At 39.9% G+C, this 24926-nt stretch overlaps 1 protein-coding gene across 5 annotated transcripts in view; it reads right to left on the minus strand.

Annotated features, from left to right (window-relative positions):
- Nucleotides 1-24926, minus strand: part of ATXN7 (ataxin 7) — a 103252-nt gene that overhangs the window by 74402 nt on the left and 3924 nt on the right. Inside the window, exons 1-3 of one of the 5 annotated variants that reach the window (XM_044451890.1) lie at nucleotides 14365-14559; nucleotides 13826-14089; nucleotides 10132-10200 (exon numbers count right to left, since the gene is read on the minus strand). In XM_044451890.1, coding sequence (XP_044307825.1) covers nucleotides 10132-10200; nucleotides 13826-14078 — 322 coding nt within the window. In that variant the 5' untranslated portion in view covers nucleotides 14079-14089; nucleotides 14365-14559. Of the gene's footprint in view, nucleotides 1-10131; nucleotides 10201-13825; nucleotides 14561-24926 lie in introns of those variants that run through there. The other 4 variants (XM_044451893.1, XM_044451892.1, XM_044451891.1 and 1 more) reach the window with 4 other exon arrangements.

Consider the following 24926-nt stretch of genomic DNA (forward strand, 5'->3'; position numbering starts at 1 on the left):
GGCTGCTCGACATAAGGAGGGAGGGGCAGCTATATAACTGTGTCCCTGGGCTTGCTAATCTCCCATGGCTTCAAACTATGTGGATTGTAAAGCTATGAGCTGGCAAGATAAGTCTACTGGCTGAAAAGGTTATTGAAGGCTTCAACCAGACGGTTGACATCTGGTATAATAGGATGGCATACAGAAGCATTTAATAAATAAATATTAGAGAGTTCGTGTATGTGCGTGCAAACAATCTTAAGGTGCACACGCCTAGTATCCTCTTATTATGCATGCAAAGTTTCAGGTTTCAAGGCTGTGTCTTGAGCTTGTCATTATTACACAGAGAAAGACACATGACTTTTATTATCATTACAGATATCGTAACTGGAGAAGTTCAGTTCATGCTAAAAGGTTACATATGCACGGTAGCCCATACAGACTGGACATTTACAAACATTTGTCTTACAGTACACAATTATTCAAGCATAGGCTACCTTGTTTGAATTGTTATCTTTTGTTCATGTCTGCATAAACAGTAGTGCAACCTACAAGATTTTCCCCCCTGACAATAATCATTGTAGTCAAACTTGTTTGGCTAGTCTTATCAAACTCTCTGCTCCACAAGGCCAAATTCATATACTTTACATTTCCAGGTTATTCACAGAGTTCCATAAAGCCGGACATTTTAGCACAGGTTCGTTATGTATGACTTCTGATCTGCACCATGAAGCCTCAACATCCTCCCATGTTATTTTGCTAAAGAGAAGACTACCATTATTATTCCCTTTATTTGTGATAAAGCAAACTTCCCACTGTCTTTAAGATTAATCAACATCAAAGATACCAGCCTTGCTCAACCTGATGCCCTCCAGATGTTTTAGACTACAATTCCCAACATCCCTGTCACTGGCCATGCTGGCTGAAGCTGATGGGTGCAGCACTCCAAAAACACCTAAAGAGCCCCAGGTTGGAAAAGGCTAAATGGAATATTTGGACCTCTGCTCTATGTACATTCTCAGCCACAAGCATAGTGAAACTAAGAGCAGGTCTCTGGCTCAAGTACTTCCTTCACCTCTCTAGTTGGTTCAAAATCCCTGAAGCTGAACATCCACATACTTGTGGTATGGACAGATTTTGACAGTACTGTCTACTATTAGTAAATATGTAAACCTGACTCTTGTTTCCAGTCTCGTGGAGATGGGGAAGATAGAAATGGTCTTGACATGTTTGTTTTAACTTTTAAAGCTCCAAAGAGCTTGGAGCCAGGCTATCTGACCCACGGATTCAATACCCTCCTTTAAGAGTTCCCAACTAAAGAGGAAAAGTAGGCAGCTATTTTTTCCCCCAGTAGCAGTACCCTGTCTGAATAATGTCCTGCACAGACAGGCACAACCTAGCACTTAGAGTAGGATGTTTTTAGCACCAGATAAAGATCTTCAAAAAAAAAAAATTCTCACTGGCATATTAGGAACTACTTGAGTGCTTTTAGATCTTTGCACTATTTCATTTTTTGGTGCCAGTTTCATCATGTGCTGCCCCATTTTCACTTGTTGGTGCTTTTATTTTGTGTTGTCTTATTATCATTGTTTTATTCCAATTTTGTATATGTTTGTTTTGACTTAACACCATGCAAAGAACGTTAATTACTGGGTGGCCTAAAAGCGTAATAAATACTTAGGTGTACAAGAGCCACTTCCTCTCAGGTACTTCAGTGGAATTCAATCACAGGCCTAAGAATACCAAGTAATATACCAGCCATGATTTCACCCTGAATTTCAGTCCACAATAAGGCATAAATTTAACCTTTTTGATCAATGCTTTTAAGATCACTATCAGATGCAACAAAGCTAAGCTTAAGAAGCAACTTTTTTACATGTTAAATCTACACTTAGAAAAGTATCTCAGGAATACAGCTATTGAAATCAAGAATATTGTTTTTAATCAATTCATATCATCTGTATCCTCTGTACCATGTGTGTACTGTGTATACATTTTTCATATTCCATAAAAGATAATCCAAATTCATTCTAGCGGACAATATTAAAATAGAAGATAAATAAGGTCTAGCATATATTGATGTACTGGTAAAACCCACGAGATGGCTTATTTAAATGCTCTTCTACATAATGAAACAAAGATGAAGAAATTACCATTTTAAAAGTCAGTAAAATAAATAAAAGTAAATTGCACTCTCTTGAGAGCTGGCTTTCAAAATCATTCTACTTGTACCAGAACAACTGACACTGTTACATCCAGAGATTAGAAACATTTTCTGTTTTAATGCAATGCTAGAATAAAAATATAAACCTACACCCGCTTCTTTTTTAGTCTTTTAAGTCAAATATAGATGAGTATTTGAATTAAAAAGCAGGTAGCCTATTTACTCTACCCAGTGAGTTGAGTCTGTCGCAGCTTCAAGCAGGAAAATGACTTAGGATGCAATCCTGTGTCTGCTTTTGCAGAGCCTAGATGGCCAAAGGAGAAACTGTAGTTCCAGCTGTGAACTTGGAAATATGTTCCAGGGTTATACCTAAGATTCCATATTTGGAGTGTCCTCCCTCAACACAGAAAGAACTCTTCTGGCGTATGGGATTGCAACACTGGCCTCAGAGTTCTGTGCCATGTAGAAGAGAGCATATATAATATCCTAGTAGTGCCTCAGCCTCCCATCCTTGAGCTTCAGGGCAAAAGATTCAGATTTCCAAAAGCAGCTGTCTAGGTCTTGCATGGCAGGAGGAATATGGAGGTGACTTTTACCTCTGCGCTTCTTCTGCCATGGACTGGATGCCTGTAATCCTCCAAGTTTAAAGTGATATAGTCAGCCATTTTGGATTGCACTGTCCTTGCATTTCATTTTGGCATAAGTTTTTATAACCTAGAGTATACTGCATCATGCACCTGTCAGAGTAGATTCTAATCCATGACATTTTCAGCCACAGAATAAAGTTAGTCTTGAAGGAGATAAAAGAATAATTTTATATGTATTCAAATACTTCAAGTGGACAATTAATAATACTCTCTAATAGAATGCTATGAATACAACTAGACTCAAATCAAAAATCATATAATTAACTTCATCAAACAATAGTCAAAGCAACACATCTTAAGATATGTTCCAAAATTAAAAGCCTGTAACTGAAATATCCCTACAGTGCTACTCTACTTGCCTCTGTTAATAGATTTCTAGCCTTTACAGTTTGCCATCCACCAAAACAATACCTTGTAAGTCCTTCCAATGACAAACACTTCTAGAAACTACACTAGAAATATTAATAATTTTCAGAATTCTTCGCCTGAATCAACAGTCAAAAGTGTATCTGATCCAATAAAAATATTTCAGTCACTTCATTCAGTGGGACCCTCTGAAAGAGTTAAGTTTGGGTAGAGATATTTAGAAAGATGCAATATTTTAGGAAACCTGGTTGCAGGCCATTTGCACATTCATGTTCAAAACTTGAAACTTAAAATTGGGTTTAGAAACAGATCAGAAGTGAGTATGGATGCTTCAAGTTCAGCGTGATGTGCCCACCCTGCTAGCTTTGTAAACTCACTGTAGTGTTTTCTTTGTGTTATTGTATGTTAGAGAAATTTTACAGGCTGTTAACTCTTAATGGGTAACAATTCTTTAATATCTATTTCTGCTTTGATGGAAAATTAAAAAGACTTGATTCCATGGTTCCTGCAAATGTGCATAGGGATGCTCAGGCTGAAAGGACTTTCCATTCAATTCAACTAAAAGGGCAACTTCATGTGGGCAGTGAAGGGAAAGGAAGGAGAAAGTAACTTGAACAGAAATTCTATGTATGTGTTATATAGTAGATATACTACAGTTTGTATCTACAAGTATTACCTAAAGAGAAACTGATTTACTGATGAAATATTTTTAAGCATTACCCAAATGCTTTGATTTCAAGGCACAGATCATCACAGATTTCTGATAGGCCGCTTTAACTATCTAGAAGACTTTCAACATCCCAGCTGTTTCACATCACCATTACTGTGTTACTTCCATGAATCTTTGCCAATTCAACACACTGTTCTTTTTTGTTCAAGGTCTACCTTTGCTCTTATTAATTTGTGACAAGCAAATTTAAGAGGTTGGCTGTTTTGTTGTTTTTGAACACATTTTCTTCAAATGATGCAGCAGGCAGTAAAGCATGCAGGCCAAATTATGAAAAGTTCATATCTAAATTGGGGTTACATTAAGGTCATTAATGCTACTAGTTTTGTATCTGCATCCAAAATGTTCAAAGTAATTTGGATAACATCTGCATGTAGACTGTAAATGCCAACCCACAGCTCAAGGAGACACCTTGGTACCCATCAGATATTTTGGACTGCATTTCATATAAACTGCAAACAGCACTACCCATTAAGGAAGTTTGTAGTCCAAAATACATAGAGGGCACAAGGTGCCCTCTATCTAGCTCCACAATAACCGAGATAATCTGTACTGGAGCAGACTCATGTTTTTTACACCATTCATTATGCAACTACATTTTGCCACTGTTCTTCACAGAAATATAACCAACAAACAATATTCTGATACAGCAATTCCTAAAACAACAGAGTCTTCCAGAAAGACGGTGTGACTAGAAGCTCAATACAGCCAATTCCAAATGTTTCAGAATTATGGACTACTTCTTAAACAGTAGAACAACAATATGGAATTGGCTCTTTGTTCATTGTCTTTCAGGAGACAGAACTTCACAACACAGTCCCTCATCCCCCTGGAAATGTAAGGATTATCTTATAAAATGAAAAGAAGAAGAATTTTCAGGATTTGTGGTCCAAAGTCAAACTCTTTAAGCAGAATTGGTAAACAGAAAACATTTAGTGAAACTTAACTGTAAAACATATCTGAGTGTTTAGCTCCTGTACTTTATTTTTCACTTATTGCTATTATTAGCTCTCCATTCTGGGAATCCTCAGCTCCCATACAAGAATGCAACACCTTGCAATACCCCCCCCCCCCAATATTACAGCAGCAACCAAATACCTGGCCAACACTTTCCAGATAAAGAGGAAAACATGCCAGTCAAACTCTGGAAAATGGTAATCGGTATAGTGTCCTACTTCCAATATAAGTGTGACTTCCGATATCTGAACTATAAATAAAGCTTTTTTAAAGTAAAACAGAATGTTAAAGGTATGGCTAGAAAGCAGCTTTTTCCAGGGAACTAAGTCAACATCAGTATTATTTAACTGAAAGGAGACAAACATCACCACTTTAGAAAAATCAAGATGGATAAATTTCTATAAAACTAAATCAATGGATAAATTTCTATAAAACTAAATCAAATCAAGACATTCAACAGTTTCTGCTTAAATCTCAGCATTATCCCAATACAAGAAATATGCCATAAAGTACATATGAAGTATATGTGTACTGCTACTCCAATGGTTAATCAAATAAAGATTGGGGCTTCATTTTTACAAATTAAAATATCATGCAAAAATTGCAATATCATTTTATAAAATTACAAAATTTCAACAATTTAGTTCAAAGATGCTCATTACATTAAGAAAAAACATTCTTGATGCAAAATAAAAACCATCTTAAAAATACCAATACTACTGAGTTACTTCAGCAGATATAACAAGAAGTTCCCTTCATAAAGCTGAAGTATGCACAGAAAACTCTGTCAAATACTTTAGTTAACAGGAGATAAGGTGCATATGAAAGGAGCCTCTACTCCAACAACTGTGTAATCTAGGAAAAACATAAGTACACTGAAGGGCCCATTCATGCAAACAAACAGCCTTCCTATCCATACTGTGCAACTGTGTTTTTCAACTGCCATAATTATGAAAACAATCATTAGATACAAAGAGTCCTTCTGGATCAGACCAGTGGTCCATACAGTCCAGCATCCTTCTCCATAGCAGCCAAATGTATCTGGGAAGCCCACATGCAGGACATGGGGGCAAGGACACTTTACTGCTGCTACTCCTGAGTAACTGCTCCTGAGAATGCCTCAGCTATTGGACAGTATAAAAATGAGACAGACAAGCAGGCAGATGAGAACGGTATTCAGAGGCATGCCTGTGAAGCTGAAAGTAGCATATAGCCATCTTGACTAGGTGCTATTGACAGACTCTCAGCATAAGTATTTCAAATCCCCATTTAAAAGTCATCTAAACTAGTGGATATCACATCTCATGGTGGTGAATTCCATAAATTAAGCACTGTGTGAAGCAGTCCTCCCTTTGCCAATCCTCAATCTCCTGCCAACCAGTTTCATTGACCTTCCCCCTATACAGTTCCTCCCAACATGCTTAATGACATAAATGTTCATTATGCTCCCTTACTCAACTTTTTCCTAAACCAAAATACCCTAATCACTGTAGACAAGTAGAAGGGATGAGGAACTGATTGTTAAAATGTGTATCTTTGCTCACAGTGTGCAGAGATGGAAAGACAGAGACTTACCAGCAGCTCACCAGCTCCCTTACAGAGATAACTAGGACTGCCACCATCCCAAGCAGGACGTTAAAGTTTCTCTGCAGGGAAGGGTATATGCATAGGCTATGGATTCACCACAGTAATGGGTGGGTGGGATGTCTGTTTTTTATCCATCTAAGTCAATTAAACAGAGGCACAGGTTACCATGAAAACTAACTTTGTGCGGAATGAAAGCTTTAATGTGCCTGCTTAATAGTAAAGAAACCCTTGAGCCTAGCTGCTGTCCCACCAAAAAACAGTCGGCACATACCAATTATAGCACACCTTCTTTTGTAAGAGGCTAACAAAGTTGTACCAGATAACTAAAGTATTTTAGAGAGCAATTTAATGGGATTATAGGACCCTTCCAACTTTTCTATTCTATGACTCTACAAAACAGGATTCCTCCCAGGCAGTAGACATTGCTATAACCTCAGAAGCAGAACTCTAATACCTAACCTGTCCCTTCTCCCCTTGCAATCATTGCAGAAAAACAGTACTGGCTGCTTTCCAAGGCCACAAATGCAGCCTGAAAAATGTCTGGTGCATGACAGGAGAAGCCAGGATACACTTGATCCTACGAACTTTCCAGCCCCAGTTGTGTGCCTGCAATGCACCCCGTCTGAATGAGCTCAGGGGCCCATCTGGTGAAAGGCAAGGAAGACGGAGGGCAAAATTCACCTCCATCACTCATCAGAGTTTGGAGGCTACTTTCTCATGAGGGCAACACAGATAAGATTGTGTCCTTTAAAGATTACAATTGTTTATTTTTAAAAGGAGACATGTGAACGTCTACCATCGGATATCGCTAAATACTTGTTTGAGAAGATATGCAAGTCATTGACTTGTATAGATCACTTTATCCAGTAGAATCAACATGCAGCTTATTTTGAACTCTACTGAAAGGAAATTGTTTAAAAATACACATATTTTAGTAGGAAACAAATTGTCAAATTTGTGAAACTATTTCTGCCTGATTTCAGACAGCCTGGGTGGACCATAAATGCCAGAAACTGGACAAGGGAATGTATCCCTGTTAGTTCTAATATCAACCATGATTCAAGCTTGCAGCTTGGTTGAATTCTTGCACTCAGCTCCAAAGCTGGATGCCCAGGTCTCAAGTGGTGTCTCAAGGTGCATTTGCACAGCTGAGGTGAGCACACCAACTGCGTTTATTCCTAAAGGTGTTTCTCTGGCCACGGTCACACATGCCTTAGTTACATCTTTTCTGGATTACTGTAACAGTGCACTACTTGGGTCCGCCTTTGAAAAGTGTTCAGAAACATCAGCTGATTCAGAATGCTCTGACCAACTGCTGACTGGGGTCAGTTACAAGAAGCAAATGAGTCCCTTCTTACAGCAACTTCACTGGCTAACTGTCTGTTTCTGGGAAGAATTCGTAGCACTAATTATTACTTATAAAACCCCATACAGCTTGCAGCGAGGTTACTTGAGAGACTGTTTTCTCCCATACAAATCCTGTTTGGGTTTTTGATTCTTCTAAAGAGAACTTTTTTGAGACTGCTGCTTTCGGAGGCCCAGGGAGCTTCAGCTACTGGGCAGTACAGATACAAAATTCTTCTTATCAGCATCATCCTCATCATCATTATTCGGTGATGTTCTGAGAGAAACTTTTCTGCAGTCACCCCCAGGCTGTGCAAACCCCTCTCATGTGAACCGGGTTTGTTTCCTCTCTGCTTCCTTCTACTGGCAGACAATACTACTTTATTCAAAAAGGCCTATTAACTGGTTTATCGAATTAGGTGCTTTTTTAAAAAATTCTGTAACAATATTGTTACTGCATTTTAGATTGTTTTATTGTTTTGATCAATTTTAATTATGTCCATAAGTGCCTTGAATGCCATTTCAAGGCACTTATGGACAGTGGAGTACAAATCAAATAAACAAATAAATAGTACTTTAAACATACTAGGCTGGTCAAGTTGTTATATCCATCATCTATTTTGTATCTTTAGCTTTGGGGAGGAGTAGAAAGAAATAACAAGGCAGTAAGTGTCAGGTTATTGTTCAAAAGACTGCCTAATTATACTGATGTACACTTTATCATAAGAACATGATGCTAATAAAAATAATGCTACATTTATATTTAAAACAGGATTCTATGTTATCTCAGTTCTACTCTTTTTTTGCCAGCCTATAATTTATCTTTGTTATGTTCTTATGCTTTATTTGCCTTTTACTGAAAGGGAAAAAGTTGCTTGATGCTTCGATAAAATGAGATTTTACAATAAGCAATATCTTCCTCTAATCCCTTTCCCCCTTTCTCTAATGTGGAATACAGTTTTCAAGCAGCATCTCAAGAGGTAAAGGTCAACCATTTTTCCACAGGTTTAGAGGGTAGCTATTGCCCTCCTGTCCTGCTTGTGGATTTCATGTAGGCAACTAGCTGGCAACTCTGGGAAACAGGATGCTAGACTGGTTAGGACTTTTGTCTGATCCAGCAAGGTTCCTCTTATGTTCTTATAAGGACTGTTCACATTCTCCTGCAGAGCAAAGCAAACAACTGGCCCCAAGAAGCCACCAGCTCCCTTTTAAGAATCCATTTAGTAACAGTTATAGCATCTACTAAGTACTCTGACCCTTCAAAAACTACGCTGAGCCAAGCCTGACCATAAGGAGGATAAGATTTGGCCCAGGGCAAAATTTCAAATATGAACACAGCATGCATGGTGGAAAATGGCTATAATTAATCTCTTTTACATTTTGTCATAAAATGGCATATGAATTCATTTCAGTAATTTGGAATATGGGGAGATGGGGTTGGAAAATAAAGTTTTTAAAATATCTTTATTTAATATCTGTTAATCATATGACAGCAAACTTGGTACTGAAAGTTTCCCCCACTTGTATAAGTTTTGTAGTACAGTTTTGTCCTAAACCTAAACAACTTCTACTCTTGAACCACTGAGACAGGCAGGAGATAACTCATACACACACACCAGATTTACACAACACAAAAGCCTTCATAGCTAACCAGCCCCAGTGCATTGGCATGTTGTTTGAACCTGGACCACTTTGTATGGGGTGGTTTTTTGTTTTTGTTTTTTCTGGCAACAAGCTACCCTGAAAACCCATGGCATGGATCCCACAGAGGAAGCAAACTGTACATCCTGGGCACTACTGTCCTCAGAAGTTCCCTCTATGCATGTATCACAGGTCCTGATGCATCTGGCACTCTGATCAGCTCTGAGAAAGCAAAACAGCATCAGAGGCTTTGGGTGCATTTCTGGAGTAGGGCTGAACTAGATACATTCATAGATTTCTGGATAAGCCCGAAGACCCAGTACCAAGCCCAAGTATGATGATCTCTTTCTCCAGAAGTCGTATACTTCCCATTCTGTACAAGAAGCTGCACAGGTTGAAGATTTGTTGTTGTATTTTACTGGGTTTTGTTTGTTAAATATGGTTATTTTGTTGTTTCTCTATATATATTTAAATCCATAAACTGCCCGGAGAGTCCAAGTGGGCTATAGAGTATAAAAGTGTAACAATAATAATGATAATTTACAGCAATGGTTTCAGACAGACATTAGATGCTGAACTAGCAATAACCTCCGACATCTCGCTGGAGATTTAGAACAATTTGGGGTCACAAATTCAGGCTTATGCAAAACACCGCCTGAGCATCCATACATTCTCTCAGCTGCCCTACAAAGGCAGAAACCTCGCTGCTTTAGATTTACCTTCTCTACAGAGTCGCATTGCTTCTCGGTTCTTCCCATATTCTTTGAAGCTTTCTTCCAAGGCTGCTCCTGTGCAATCATAACAAACAAAAGAAAAACTTTAGTGTTTGGAGTTCTTGTGGAGTGGCAGCTGCATGGTAAATGATGTGCTTTTTTGGGTCTACCTTAATCCAAAACATTCATTGCAAGGATGAATGCACTTGCCAAAAAAAGTCTATAACACAAACTCTCTTTCCTATAATGCACATGAACATTAGGATATGAATTTATTTAACAGACAAAACAGATTAAAAGTACAAAACCATCCACTCAAATGTGGTAGATACCTAACCTTTTCCCTGCAGACATAAATTACAACAGCAGCAAGCTGATACAATTTTAAAAATTGCTTGGGACAGCTTAGTTCGATATATAGTTTAGGACTCAGATACCTGTCCCCATACTATCCTGCTTTCCTATGTATAGCTTTGAGAGAGAAAGGAAGAGTCTTCTTTGTAGTAGCACTGCTCCTTTGGAATGTACTCCATTCAGGTGTCTGAATGGGACTGTTGTCGTTAGCATTTCAACACCAGATCAAGACTTACTTGCCCAAACATTTTAAACCTGGTTTATGATTTAGACTGTCCTTTTCAAAAAGCTATTCTCATTTTAAAGGATTATATTTTATCCTGTACTACATGTTTAGTGTGATTAGTTCTATTCATGTCTTGAATACTGCCTAGAATCTTTGAAGTGTGATTTAAAAATAATTTTAATGAATAAGATCATTCATTGCATCACAAACATGGAAGATACAAATGTGTCATTCATTGACCTGGTTTGCATGACATGACAACCCATTGTTGTGTTGTCCAAACTTCCAAGAGCAATTTCACTATGGCTTGGGGCAACTAGTTAGTGAGCTGTTCAGCAAGACTGGTTGCTCTTCACTACTGCCTGAACTACAACCAGAAACTCCCCCTGTACCAATGCCCAGACAGTACTATGGCACCACCATCACTTGCCATCTTTTTTCTGGTCCCAAACATGAGAATGAGTTTGTAACTTCGCTTGTTGTTGTTAGCCTTCCACGAGAGTGCTGTTACAGCATTCTGATACCTCTAGTTTGGTTTGGTGAATGTCTGTGTTTATTTCAGCTTTCAAAGAGTGGTAGAATAAATAACATGTAAAACTCTATTTAGGCTAATTTGTGTACAGTTGTGAGGTCAATGACCAAACTGAAAAGTACTGATGAGTGGGGGCTGTTACCAAAGAAAAATGGAAGGAAGGAAGGAAGGAAGGAAGGAAGGAAGGAAGGGAAAAGTGCACTAAATGGGAAGAGGGCAACCTCTGTTCCTTAGCAATTCTCTTGATTTTAAGTGTTGAACTGACATTTCTCAGTGTCTTCCATCTTTTCAACAGTTCTCCCAAGTCTGCAGTTACTCCAGAAAGGGGAGATAATAACTAGCCTCTTTTTCTTGTCTCCTTTTCAGATTTGCTGAGTCTCCATTTACTTCCCAGTCATTGTATTTGTGTATATTTGTGTATTTTTGCTTTTAGAACTATAAGAACGCCACAGTTTTCATGGGTTTAATTTTCATGGATTTGATTATTCACAAGTTTGCCATTAATAATTAAATGGGATTTTGTTTTGTTTTGTGGCCTACTGCGGAAAGTTGCAGACAACAATCATAGACTAGAAAATGTAAAGAAAGATTTAAAGTCATTCTTTCTGTCTTAGTACTAGCCAACCTCACTCACATGTTCTGTCTCTCAGCGTGCAGTGTATCATGCATTTCTCATAACTTTTTGCGTCTTTAAAAGTGCAATAAAATATCAACTGGGTCCAAAGTATAGTGCTTCTAGTGCTTCTGAAAGAGCTCCCAAGAGGCAAAAGAAAGTGAAGACCTTACAATAAAAGTTGACTGTAAGGTATATTGAGAAAAAAGAAAAATTTCTGAAGCCATTGCTTCACTTCCATTTGGAAGTGGAAGTAGATATTAGCCTATCCTCACATATGCATAAGGTGAGTAGTATTTTTTAAATTAAAAAAGTTTTTCAATTAACTGGTAGGTCTATATATCAAAAATGTAGGCATGCACACATACAGAGGGGGAGAGAGAGAGAGAGAGAAGCAATTCAGTACATGGATGGTCAACAGTATTAAGAGTTATGGTTGGGGGGCGTGCTAGAGATGTTCAGCTTTTCCACTTTTGTGGGAGTCCTACACCCCAATCCCTGCAAATGTGGAGGGCCGACTGTAACTGCCTCAGTTAGTAGAAGGCTGAAAAAAACCTTGCACAATCCAAAGTGTGCTTTTTTCATGCTCTGAAAAAAAGCCAAAAGCAATGAACTAAAAAGTGCAGTAATCTGAGTAGAGAGGGGAGTCAAAGCAGTTCCTGCCACATAGGACACTGGGATACATGCTGGAGCCAGCTGAAGGACTCGGGGCAAGGAAAGGAAGAGTATCCCAATCTAAGCCCAACTTTCTGTTCAGCGACCAACCCACTGTGGCTTATTTGTATGGTGCCTTAGTGTCATGTACAAACCCTACATAAATGAACTGTCCACATCTATATACACGTGTATACATTTCCCATGTTACATGGAATACAAAAAGTATTCCATGTAACTGAGTCCCTAATACCATTTTGTCACAGCATACTAATCATGATTTAGCACGAACGTGAATAAGCACAACCTCTTCCTGGGTTCACACAGTCCCCCTGCTTCTTTCAGTTTCTCCTGAGAGTTCAGACATTACCACTTAGCATTTTTAATGCATTTTCCTGTATCATCTGAATAGAGAACTGTGGCTAGCTGAAACAAGTCAGCTTTATAAGCCACTGCATAACCATAGGTAATATTAACTACAGTTGGGTGCATCAGGTAATAAAATACAATGCTGATAACTAAAACCAAAAGTGAAAGAAAGGAGTGTGAACCCAGAAAGCTAAGCTTGTTTGTCACCATAAAGCATGCACTTGTCACCCTCCAAACGCAGCCACTGAAACATGTGAAAAGCAAAATCTACTAACAAGCCATATTGTATACTTTTAGATTATTCTCAGAACAGAAATTGCTTGATTTTTAATGAAGATGGCAAGAATGTCCAAATGACAGATGTAAAGGTTAGAGCCATGGCTCAGCGGTTAAGCACATGCTTAACATGTCAAAAAGTCCCAAGTTTGATCCCTACCACCTCTAGATCAGTAGGAAAACCACTTGCCACAAACCCTGTAAAGCCACTGGCAGTCAGTGTTGGCAATACGGGGCTGGACAGACCAAGGGTAAGGCAGCTTCCTATGTCCCTAGAAACTGTAAATAAGGATGTGGCCCTAACAGAAAATACATGCCTATAAGTATTCAACTGGTCTTTTGGTTACTGAGGAAAATGAGGAGCAGGTCCCAATTTCAGAGTGGAGGCATACTCATGCCTAGAAATAGGAGAATTATCTATCATGGAGAAAGACAGGGCTACCTACATGTAGATAAGCCTTGAATGTAGGTGGCCCAGGATGAAACGGGGACCTTCCTGGCTACCACCTACCCTCATCTCAGAGTCTGGGACAGATTCTTGCCTACCTCCCGCATTCCGGAGAAGAGAGTCCTCAAGCTCCTCCCTCCCCTGCAGGCGACAGGCTGGCTTAACCCCTTTGCTGCTCAGGACGACCCTCCCCTATCCTCCCCTCCCCCACGAAGGAGGGACTCTCACCGTCGTTCCCGTGAAGTTTAGCAGCATCGACCCAATGGCTCCAGGGCTGCCCCAGCATCGCCTCCGGGCTAGGCAAGGATCTGCGCTCCCCGACAGTCGCCATTGCCGCGCTCGTAGCAGGGGTCGTGGTGGCCGGGCCGAGGCCGCTCTCGCCGCCTCCGCCGTGCCGGGGCCGCCGCTGCTGCCTGCTGGCCGCCGCTGCCGCCGCTCTGCGTTGCTCCCCTCTGACGTCAGCCACGGCCCGCGCCGACATTCTTTCCGCTGCTACAATGTAACGAGAAAAGTCATCAGGCTCTTTAAGGTGGCGCCGCCGCTTAAGGAAGCTCCGAGAGAATTCCCCACTGGTCGCCAGCTTGAACCGGGGCTGCCGCTACGGGCACAGGGCAGGCCTCGCATCGCCTTTGTTTCCCATTAACCTCCCGTGCAAGCCGCCACGAATTAATCATCGGCACAGTCCCGCTGGGGAAGGGAAGCGCACTAGCATTTCCCCGCCGCTACACTTGAGAGGGGGGAGGTTTCACGCGCGTCACCAATACGACCGTAGTCATCGGGGATCCCGACTCAATAGCGAAAGTGTTCCTCACTAGTCCGCTTCCAGACTCAAGCAGAGGTCTTTTCGAGGATGACATCAAACCGACCAAACTAGGCTTCTTCCCACCCCTCTATCGCACCAGACTTCGTACAGTCCCGAACTTCAGCGAAAGGAAGTTGGTTATTTTCGGAGTCTCAGCAAGGTCCGGGTGCATCACAACCGCCTCCGCCCCTTTCCTCTCAGAGACCGTCTCTTAAAGGAACAGAACAATCGCCCCCGCCTGCTGCCAGGAAGCCCGTACACTTCCCTCCCCTCCCCTCCCCCACCACACAACTGTTTCGTTTTACAAGCACGTAACCCAAATCTCCTCTGACACAGATACTCTCTCCTGATCATCCAACGCCCTCTCTGCGCGGGAACTTGTCCCTCTCAAAGCTACCTTAACGCTAGACGCCTCCCTCCCACCTTAAAAGTTTTCACGTCAAGCACAGAAAGGGAGGCTGAATAGGAAACAAGCAGGAAACTAACCCCATCTATGTAACTCATCGCCCGCCCCCATCACCCTCGCGGACACCTTCCTTTCACAAATGTCATCCACCGATCTTGCCTTAAAAGGTCTCATTTAATATTTAAATCGTTTCTCACCAATCCACCAATTGGATACACTAAATGCCGGTTTGTTTGTAAGAGTCGCCCAGCTCTTAGAATGCTTCACTTCACATCTGTCAAAACCATGAATGAAAACGGAGACTGCCAAATCTTTGCGTCTATCCCCCCCACCCCGCCACAAAGTACTTGGGGTTAAAGGAAAGCAGCAGCAGCAAGAAAAAATATTCTCCCTCACAAACGATAAGGTGCAAAGCTTGAAAACATTTCCAGGAAGGAAAACATTTCGAACTCTATTTCCATAGTCTTACTTGCAAGGGTCCTGTCAGCTGTAGTCACAACATTAAAAGGCATTCTCAGTATGAACCTGAGATCTGGTAACAAAATTCATTATATCAAATATATACCCTATACAACATATATAAAATGTAAGATTTTCCTTGTTTACACAAAACTGGTTTTGACAGAGGCCAATCTCCATATTTATTAATTTGCATTATTAGAACAGTGTCGCTTATTTCCTTAGTAAATGTCATGCTAGCAGTCTAAGTTGACCCCAAATAGTAGAACAAACTATTTTAAAATGCTATATGTGAGTTTATACGTGTGTGTACACCTGCACACACTATAACAGGGAAAACACACCCACCCACCCACACCCCACCCCCAAATGCTGGGAGTGATAGAAGGCTGACTGTCAGGAGAACAACAAAAAACAAAACACAGACAGCTTAACAGCCTAGAGGAAGGCATGGGTTACTGACTAGAGCACTGTACAATATCTCTGAAGCAGAGATAACACTTCAACATTTTGTTGCAGTTCCCACCTGCATTTTTTAAAAAGTGTGCATATATGCATATTTAAGTGTTTACATGTGTACTGAGTATACTAAAAATCACACATCCTGTATCCTAAAAATAACATTTTTATATTTAAAATGTTCTTTTTAATATCGTGTAAATCAAATCCAGGTAGTAAATGTAAAATGATATTCTTACAAATAGGAATCTAGTTTATTCTGTTGCCAAGAAGTTAGATTAACATTTAATGTGAATTAGGGCTAACAAACATGTTTAATAAATTAATAAATATTAGAAGTTAGAAAAATAAGATGGAAGATAATATCCAACACCAAGCAATATGTGTTGATTTTTATTTTCTATTTCAAAACCATGTCTGAATGTACCTTTACACACAGCATAACTGAGTTCTCTAAAAATGCAGATAACTGCACAGTTTAAAAAAGTTCTACAGTTCACAGAACATTGCCTGGGAATGGCTGGAAATTGTAGGACTTTTTCCTATCTACAGATGCACAGGACTGTGTTCGAAGACAATTTGCATGCCCTTCTGTTATGTGTGAAAGTGAACTCCTAATGAATTTTAGAAATGTTAGAAATTGTTAGGCAAAATATGCTAACACTTCTGAGTTTTCTAGCTATATTCTCCTGGCGAATCCACACATTGTTGATCATAATATTTGCAGTTGAAGCTTTTGGATCCAATGCCCCTATGAGCCAAATACTATTGTTAAATCAGGAAAGCACTTGTTCCACATACTAAAAAGCAGTTTTAAACCCAACCTTAAATATGATTACTGCAGTGGGACTAAGTATGTTTTAAAGAATAGAACCTTGTAGGCTGATCCTACACTAGATCACTCAAATGTAAGTTCCACTGAATTTAATAGGACATGCAAGCCCAATCCTATCAATAGTTACTGAGAAACAGGTATATCTGTGTTTAGTGGGGCACCTATCACGTGAATGTACATAGGATTGCAGCCTGAATGACACAAAAATAAAATGGAAGCTTTTGACACATCATCTTTTGCAACCAAAACAAATCATCCTGGTAAGATTGCAAAGATATTTATTGATGTTTTTCTACCAGAAGCTGGTAAGCTTTTAATTAAGGACAGCCCAAACACTCTTAAGAGGCAGTTGGCAGAATTCAATGCTTGTTAAATAATCACTGACAATAATACAAAACAAAGATTACAACATAAGTAATGTTAAACATTGCTGGAATATTACAAATAATAAAGTAGAAATGGTATGTAGCTCCTTCATTTTCAAGAATGATATACCAGTATCTGGCCAAATTAATACAGGTTGTTCGTTTGTTTATTTAGGATATTTATATGCCGTCCTTTGCAAAAGCCTCAGGACAGCTTACAAAGATGTATAGTTAATACATGCATAAATTTATTATTTTGTAAAGCATATTCAACAACCCATGGCAGTTCAATTCAAAGAGTAAATACTGTTTATCTGGCATTCCCACAGGACAACTTGCTACATGAACTGCCTGCACAGCACTGAGAGTTTTCATGCACTGCCACATGTTCCTCAGGTTGAAACTGGTTGGGTTGGACCAATCCACATGGTGAACGGGTAGTTCTACAAATTAAAACTGCTCTGTTGAAGATAAACTATGCAATAGCTATTTGAAGTAGTGTTCATATGATTACAAAGTATAGACAGTTTCCAACATTTGAAATGTACAGTATTTTTACTGTGTGCTTAGGTTCAACAGGTTTTAAATGTTAGGGATTTAGCTAAAAGTTGTTAGTTCCTAAGTTAATTAAGATCCTAGAAGTACACTGCCACATATATAACTGTTCAACTATTGCAGACTATTAAGGTATCATTCAAATCTCACTGTAGGCTGTCAGTCATGAAATGGCTTAAGTTTAATAAATTTCCCACAATGAAATTCCAAATTCTTCTAGTTCCTCATTAATACTCATTTGCCAGCTAAAGGCTGTTCAGCTCCATTCCAAAATCAGAGCAGATCAAAAGAATGCTGTCAAAAGAATGGGAGCAGGTGGAGTGCTCAGTGTTCAAGAAAGAGGGCTCAACCCTACTGCATCATGTCCAAGCGATATCTACACATGTCCTTACTGTAATCCATGCGACATGTTCATAGAGTGGGATGGAGAAACTATTTTAAGCACTAGGGCCAAACTGCATTTTGGAGAAACTCTTGGGGCCACACTGCAGTGGTGGATGAGGTTGTAAAAAGGGCATGGTCAAAAGCAAAATCAGTGGGATCAATAACACCATAATACCAGCAGGCTTTAGTTTAATGCTGTTACAATTCGTAACTAAGACCCAGAAGATGTGTTTCAATCTTTTTGAATGGGGGAAAATACACAAAAGTGGGGAAACCACCAAATGTTTAGCAGTTTGGAAAAAGATTTGGCCCCCAGAATTAAGGTCCTTCATCCTTGTTCTAAACTGACTATACGATCATATATCCTGGAATGCTCTGACAATTCAACTGTCTTTGTTCTGTAGGGCAGAGATATCTGGGTTCAGGAAGCATAGCAGTTGCAGCTGGCTATATATACACCCACTTTTAAAGGTTTTCTTTTTCTTTTTTAAGTATTCACATGAATTCAGATGCAGAGGGAGTTTTGTTTCCTATCATTCCACCAAGCTTCATTGTTCAAGTCTGAGTTCTGATGCCAATTAGCTGAAAAAGCACTGTCTATACACAAGTACTTTTGCAAAAGTGCAACAAATATTGAAATAAGAACAGGTGAACCCAAAACAGCCCAATAAAGACTTCACAAGCTCAGAGATAACAGAATGTTAACTGAATATTATGGGGGAAGAGTAAAAAAAAGCAGGTATGATATAGAATAGAATGCAGAGGAAGCCCCAAAGGAAGCCATGGAGGAAGGCAGGGCTCATTAACAGAAAGGCCAAAGAAGGGCACTGCATATTACAGTGTTTTGCCGCAGGTTCCAATTTTTGCGTTTTCCATATTGTGAAATAAAAATGTGCAAATACAGAATGTATTTTCCAGTGTTAATATTCATGCAGCTGTTCTGTAGAATCCTGGTTGTTCTATACTTTGGGTCTGTAATGCTTCTAGTTATAAAGAACAAAAATAATATAATATAATTTTATTATATATATTTAACAATCTATATCGGATATATTTAAATATGTATTTTAAAAGAAATATTATCCCCCCAAAAAGCAAGTTTCATTTCTTCGTCCAAAACAACTGTACTGATAAGGTTTATTCTTAATTTGCCCTTACAACAGACTATTTCAGTTATTTATTTTACTTAATTTATACAACTTAGAGCACAATCCTACAGATTCTATTTCCATAGAGGCTTCCAAAAATGAAGAGGGCTCTGAGGACAGAAATGCCCCTCTTTTCTAAGAGCTGCCAGCTGGATTTTGCTTCTCCTTCAAATTTAAAGAAAAAAAATCAATTATATAGGTCTCTGAGCTTAGTGCACCTATCAGCAGTGGATATGGATGGAAAGAGAGAGGCTGTAGGAGCCTCTTGGTCTCTCCTCTCTCCCCATTCTCACCCAATGTAAAGCCCCCTTCTTGTTGTCCCCCCAAAACAGCAGCAATAGTGCTGTATAGTTTGGTTGGCTGGCTCCTCAGTCTTGGGGAAAAAAGAAAGAAAAGAATATGCTGCTTTTTTACTCTTTCATCTTTCTCTTAACAAATAAAAATAGATTTTTTTTAATCTTCTGGGAAAAAAGTCCCAAAGTCTTCTGCAGCTGCTGCTCATCTTTGGGTCTTGGCTTTTCTTTTCTCTCCTGTCCAAACTTTTCACAAAGGAGACCTGCTGCTGCAGAAAGGGTGCATTTTAACAACTTTGATTGGCCCAGTAAAGGTCACCTGAGCAATCCCTGCACAAGGAATAAAAAGCCCTGGAGGTTAACTGCTCTTCAAAGACAGTGCCTCATTCATTTCTGTTTATGCATAGGCATACAAGAGTTGAGACTGAATAGTAGCAGTAGCATATAGAGGGAGAAGGACTTCTTGACATTCAGGACCCGAAAGCAAAGATCCAGGGTTATAAACATAGCATGAGCCTTCCTAGCACCACCAATGTTTACAACTCTAGTACTTTGAAGAATAACATCCTCTAATGAGAACAGGAAATAAGATACATCATAGTCTAGTAAGAAAGAGGCAATAGTTTTAACTAAGAAAGGAACTTTGCCAGTATTAAAAGTTGTAAGCTTCCAAGTGTCTGTTTTACAGTTCTGCATACCTTTAGACCAAACAGACTGTCACTTCTTGCCAAAAGGTGCATGGCGCAGTAAAACACCATTTTGAGTTAAAGTAAGCCTCTCTCCTAAGTGCACACATAGGCACCCACAAATATTACCAGTGGTGGCCATAAAACTTTATTTGGAAACTGTCCATCCCTGGATGCCCAGTACAAGGTGAGAGAACTCTTTCTTCCTCCCAAGTTTTCTACATGTTGCAGAAAACTTAAAGGGTAGAATGAATCTCTCATTTCATAAGCAATGGGAAAGTGGACTCCACCCTCCTTAGGATTTGCATCAGACTTAGGAGTCACTTATAAGATGAAAATTTCAAAAAAAAAAAAAAAAAAAGGCCAGTATTTCAACAAGGCACAATGTCTTCATTATATGGTACTTCAATTTCCCTGATATCTGTTGGAAGTCAAACACTGCCAAATATGGCCCCTCTAAGAGATTCCTAACATCTGTCACTGATAACTTCCTCCAGCAGAAAGTAAAAGCAGGAACAAGAGCTATGGGTTTACTCAACCTGATCCTAACCAACAGAAAAGACTCAGTGGACAATGTAACAGCTATGGGAACTCTTGGGGGAAAGTGACCGTGCCTTACTTGGATTCCCAATAATAAAGGAAGCTAAAGCTAAATGTAGCCAAACATGCGCCCTTGATTTCAAAAAAGCCAACTTCAACAAATTCAGGGCAATGATAAACGAAGTCCCATGGCAAGAAAAGAAGTCAGTTCAGTCTGTGCTTTTGAAATTGATGGTTGGCCCAATGCAGGAATGGTCAGAGCAGGAATGGTCAGAGGCAGGCACTGCTGGGGGGAAGGTGCAGAAATGGAAGCTGGGGCCACTGATGGGAAAGGGGAATAGGCACTCCCCTACTGCCAGGGAGCAGTGGCTGGTCCTTTTCATGTGCTTTTCCTTGCCCCTTTTCATAGCTGTTTTCAGCTCCTCCACCATTTTGTGAGGCCTTTTCTCCTTCTTTTTAAGCCTTCTCCCATTCAGTGTGTTTGTTCCAAGCACTGATGGTGTGGTTGCTGGAGCCCTTGCAGCCATGTATGGGGCACGAAGTTTTGCCTCTGCACGGGATGTTGCTGGACAATCTTGTGGGTCCCCTGTGATGGCTTGCATCGCCATGAGAGCCCTAGTCCACAAATGCCTTTAGGCGGCCTGGCTTGTTCTTCCTGGCTTGTTTGGTAAAAGCCTGGCAGTGCGAGAAGGTGCCGATTTGGTATTCTCATCAAGGCAAAAGATACACAAAGAATGTCCATCAGAAGATGGCATTTCAACTCTGCACGATATAAACTTTCTAAAAGTCACCTTGAGAGCCATCAAGGGAAAAGAAAGGTGAAAAGAAATTATAGATTTCTCAGGTAAAAGGACAATAGAAGAGGGCCTTTTTGTTTGCTTTTCTTTAGTAGGGAAGGGTATCAGTTAAAAGAGATTTAGTGAGGAAAATGGTAGGAGGTAAGCATGAGGTAAAAAGGTCAAGAGGTAAGTTTGGGGGGTAAACAGATGTTTGAGAATAGCAAAGCTAGGAAAGACCCAAGGCACTCAAAACGGTGGTTGAAAGCGAACTGGGGAAAATGGAGGGAACCCCACCTATTTATACTAGAGGGAAGTGGGCGGGGGCTCATGCCAACAATTCTAAGCTTAGAAAGGAGAATCTTCCCGAATGCAGACACTGTGCAGGTGCAGAGTCCATATGGGTGATACAGAGAGACCACGAAGAACATTATTTTCTTCCTCATTTCATACACACACATGGGGGGGGGGGGTGAAGAGATGACTGTACCTTACAGTAGTTAGGCATGTCAAAATATCTCCTTAAGCTGGTCTGTGCAAAACTACATTTTGTGAATCTGTCAGCATTCCAGTAAAGAGAGAAGAGTGCCACCAGAATGATCAATTCATCACTTCAGTGGGCAAGATTATGAGATGTCAAGTCAAATTAGGAATAATAACGTTTGTTCAGAAACTGATTTTTATGGGGATTGGTACCACACAGTAAAATTCACATGCACATATTATAAGAAAAAAGAAGTTCATTTATTTCTCTTCTATTTTATCTTTAAATCACTCAGATATGATTACATATTGTTAATTAGCTGATGAATATCAAATATTTGGGGGGAATGGAAATGAATGTATTTAAATGACAGAAAAATAAAGATTATAGACACACCTGAGAAATACATTTGTCAGATACAGAATTTGAAATGGCTGAGTAGAGAAGTGAAGCTTAGGGGATGTCTTAGGGTGACCTAAAGAAAAAGCAATGTCTACAAATAGAAACGCTTGAGGAGATGGATACTGCCCAAAAGAAAGAGAATAGCCCTTGCCACTGTCCTTCAAGGTCATAAAGACAAATGCAAATTCAAATATTTTCAAGACTTCTAAATTGTATTTGCTGAGAATTAGCATTTCCCTAGAAGAAAGCATACTAGCATTTTGAGTCCCAACCTAGAACTATAACCCAGGAAAATAAAATATACTTTCTTGTTCATTTTATATTTTTTCTCCCCTGCTCTTTTCCTTCTTTTTAGTTCATTGCTTCTCAAGATTCATCTATAAACTACTTTTTGCTCACTTTTGTGACAATAATCATATATACATTCCCAACATGTGGGCTAAAATAATAAAGTCTAGATGGCTGTCTTAGGTATATTTTTTAAAAAACTTCAACAGGTCTGCAAGTAGCTAGTGCAACACTTGTATTCCAGGTAATCTAGAAACATTGGTTATAACATTCCTTTGAGTTTCTATTTAAAAAGTTGGGACAGAAAGAGCAGGTTGCTTACCTCTAACTGTAATCATTTGAGTGATCATCTGCGCATCCACACTTCAGTGTTCTGCACCCACAAAGAGCCTTCATTGGAAATGTCTAGAACTTAGACTTTTAGACAGAAAGCCCTCTCTCCCCATTTCCTGCACATGCCTAGAGTGTGGCATTCCTACCTTCCCCCTCAGTTTCTCTAAGGGTGCCAGAGTAACAGCCCGAGCTGAGAGGACAGTGTGACAAGTTTCAGTATACTTGTAGCCAGGTAAGAGAATGGGCTGTGTGACCACATAGACGACCATTTGAAGAACTACAGTTACAGGTACACAAACTGTCCTTCTTTGTAATCTCTGTGTATCACTCGTGGTTGATTAACCAGCAGACTGACCAGTGGAGGAAGGAACAAGTGACCAGCTCAGTACAGAGGCACTGCCCTTCAAAAAGACATTTTTCATTGTGTGCACATAAAGCCATGTGAACTTGACCAACACTGTGGGCTGGGCAGCCCAGAATAGCTTATGAAGGGAAACATCACGGATTTTAAGAAACAAGATAGCTCCTGTGGGTACTGAAGTGGGGACCCTCATCAGTCTTGGCAGGTCCATCACCCTGTTTTTGATGCAACTGTTGTCTGTGCTGGTCAAAGAAAAGGGGTGTTTAGATTGTTGGGATCCCACCTCATGAAAGGAATAACCCCTGGATAGGTAAGTCAATTGATACTGGCATTGGGACTGCAGTCTAGGGCTTAAGCAATAAGGCTGAGGTCTTGATCTTGTAGATTTGTTGAATTAAATAGGTTTTGTTCACCAAAGGGCATATTCTTTATGCAGGATTAAGCCCATTTAATAAGTCCTGCAGGTTTCCATAGTGTAATTGCTCTTACCACTGATATCATTCCACAGTCTGCAATATATTTGGCTGTGTCAGCCTGTTGCTTGGCTGAAACTACAATTTCAATTATAAAGAGATGTGCCATTGACTGTTTGTTGTCTGGCAGATATTGCGATAGACTGGCAGTCTTTTGCCAAAAGAAAAATTGGTAGTAAGCCATAAAGGTTAGTAATTCTTGATGCAGAATGACAGTGTAGTGGTAGAATCATTTTTATGTCCTATTGTGTCTTGTTTGCATCAATTCTCATCAGTCAGAGTAAAGTGAAGTTTTGAGGAAGCCTTGTTGTGGATGGCTTTGATAATGTTGGATGTTAGGGCCAGTTTAAGAAAAAACAATGGCACAATCATCATGTGGGATGCAGCAAAGATTCTCCATTTGTTTTTACATCAATGGAGCAAAGGAAGGCTTTTTCCAAGACTCATCATTGCCCTGAGAAAAGAAGGACAGATAATGCTACAAGTCCCATAGTCTCAGTTTTGATGAAGTCAATCACTGGGTCAGCAAGTGCATGCCTAGTCCTAAGAACGTGACAATATGGAGTGGATGCTCAATTCAGAGATGACTGCTCTTTGCAGTTAGTGGTAGTGAATGACCTCCAAATCCTTGACTTGAGAAGATGATGAGAGAGTGACTAAACAAACTTAGAAGATTCTGACTGATAGTCACCCTCCAGCTCTGCATTGGAGGGACCAATGTTCTTTCCAGAGTACTTGATATAGGAGAGAAAAGCACTGGGAAAAAAGGAGCAGTGCTGCATGAAATGCTTGATGATACAAAATTCAGTTCTGTTACTTGATCATCCATGTGTCACCACAAAGGATGAGCTGGAAATGTTGGATTAACTGGAAACAACCTGGTTAGGATGGCTGGCAGCTGTGATATTGACAGTATGGAAACTTTGACGGAGCTGCCTAAATGGAAGGAGACTTCTGCCTATATTGTGGGGCAGTCTCAACACAGGTGAGGCTCTTCAAGCCTGAATGAAGTATGGTTCAGAATACCATGGCCATTCTTTGAAATCTCTCAACGTGTTTCCCCTTTGGGAGTCCTTCTGCCCCAAAAAGGTGATGGAGAGCAAGAGTATCAACTTATGTAAGGTTCTTGCAAGGAACAACCCCAAGTCCTTTCTGGTTTAGGTAAAGCCAGTCAGAATGGCTAGATTTAGACAACACAATGACCCTCTCTCAAGGGTATGGGCTGACCATCAGTTGTTGAAATATGGATTATCACAGTATCTGAACCCAGCTGAAATAGC

This window comes from Varanus komodoensis, unplaced genomic scaffold (assembly GCF_004798865.1).
Source record: "Varanus komodoensis strain SLA01 unplaced genomic scaffold, ASM479886v1 scaffold6_4, whole genome shotgun sequence".
Classification (NCBI taxonomy): Eukaryota; Metazoa; Chordata; class Lepidosauria; order Squamata; family Varanidae; genus Varanus; species Varanus komodoensis.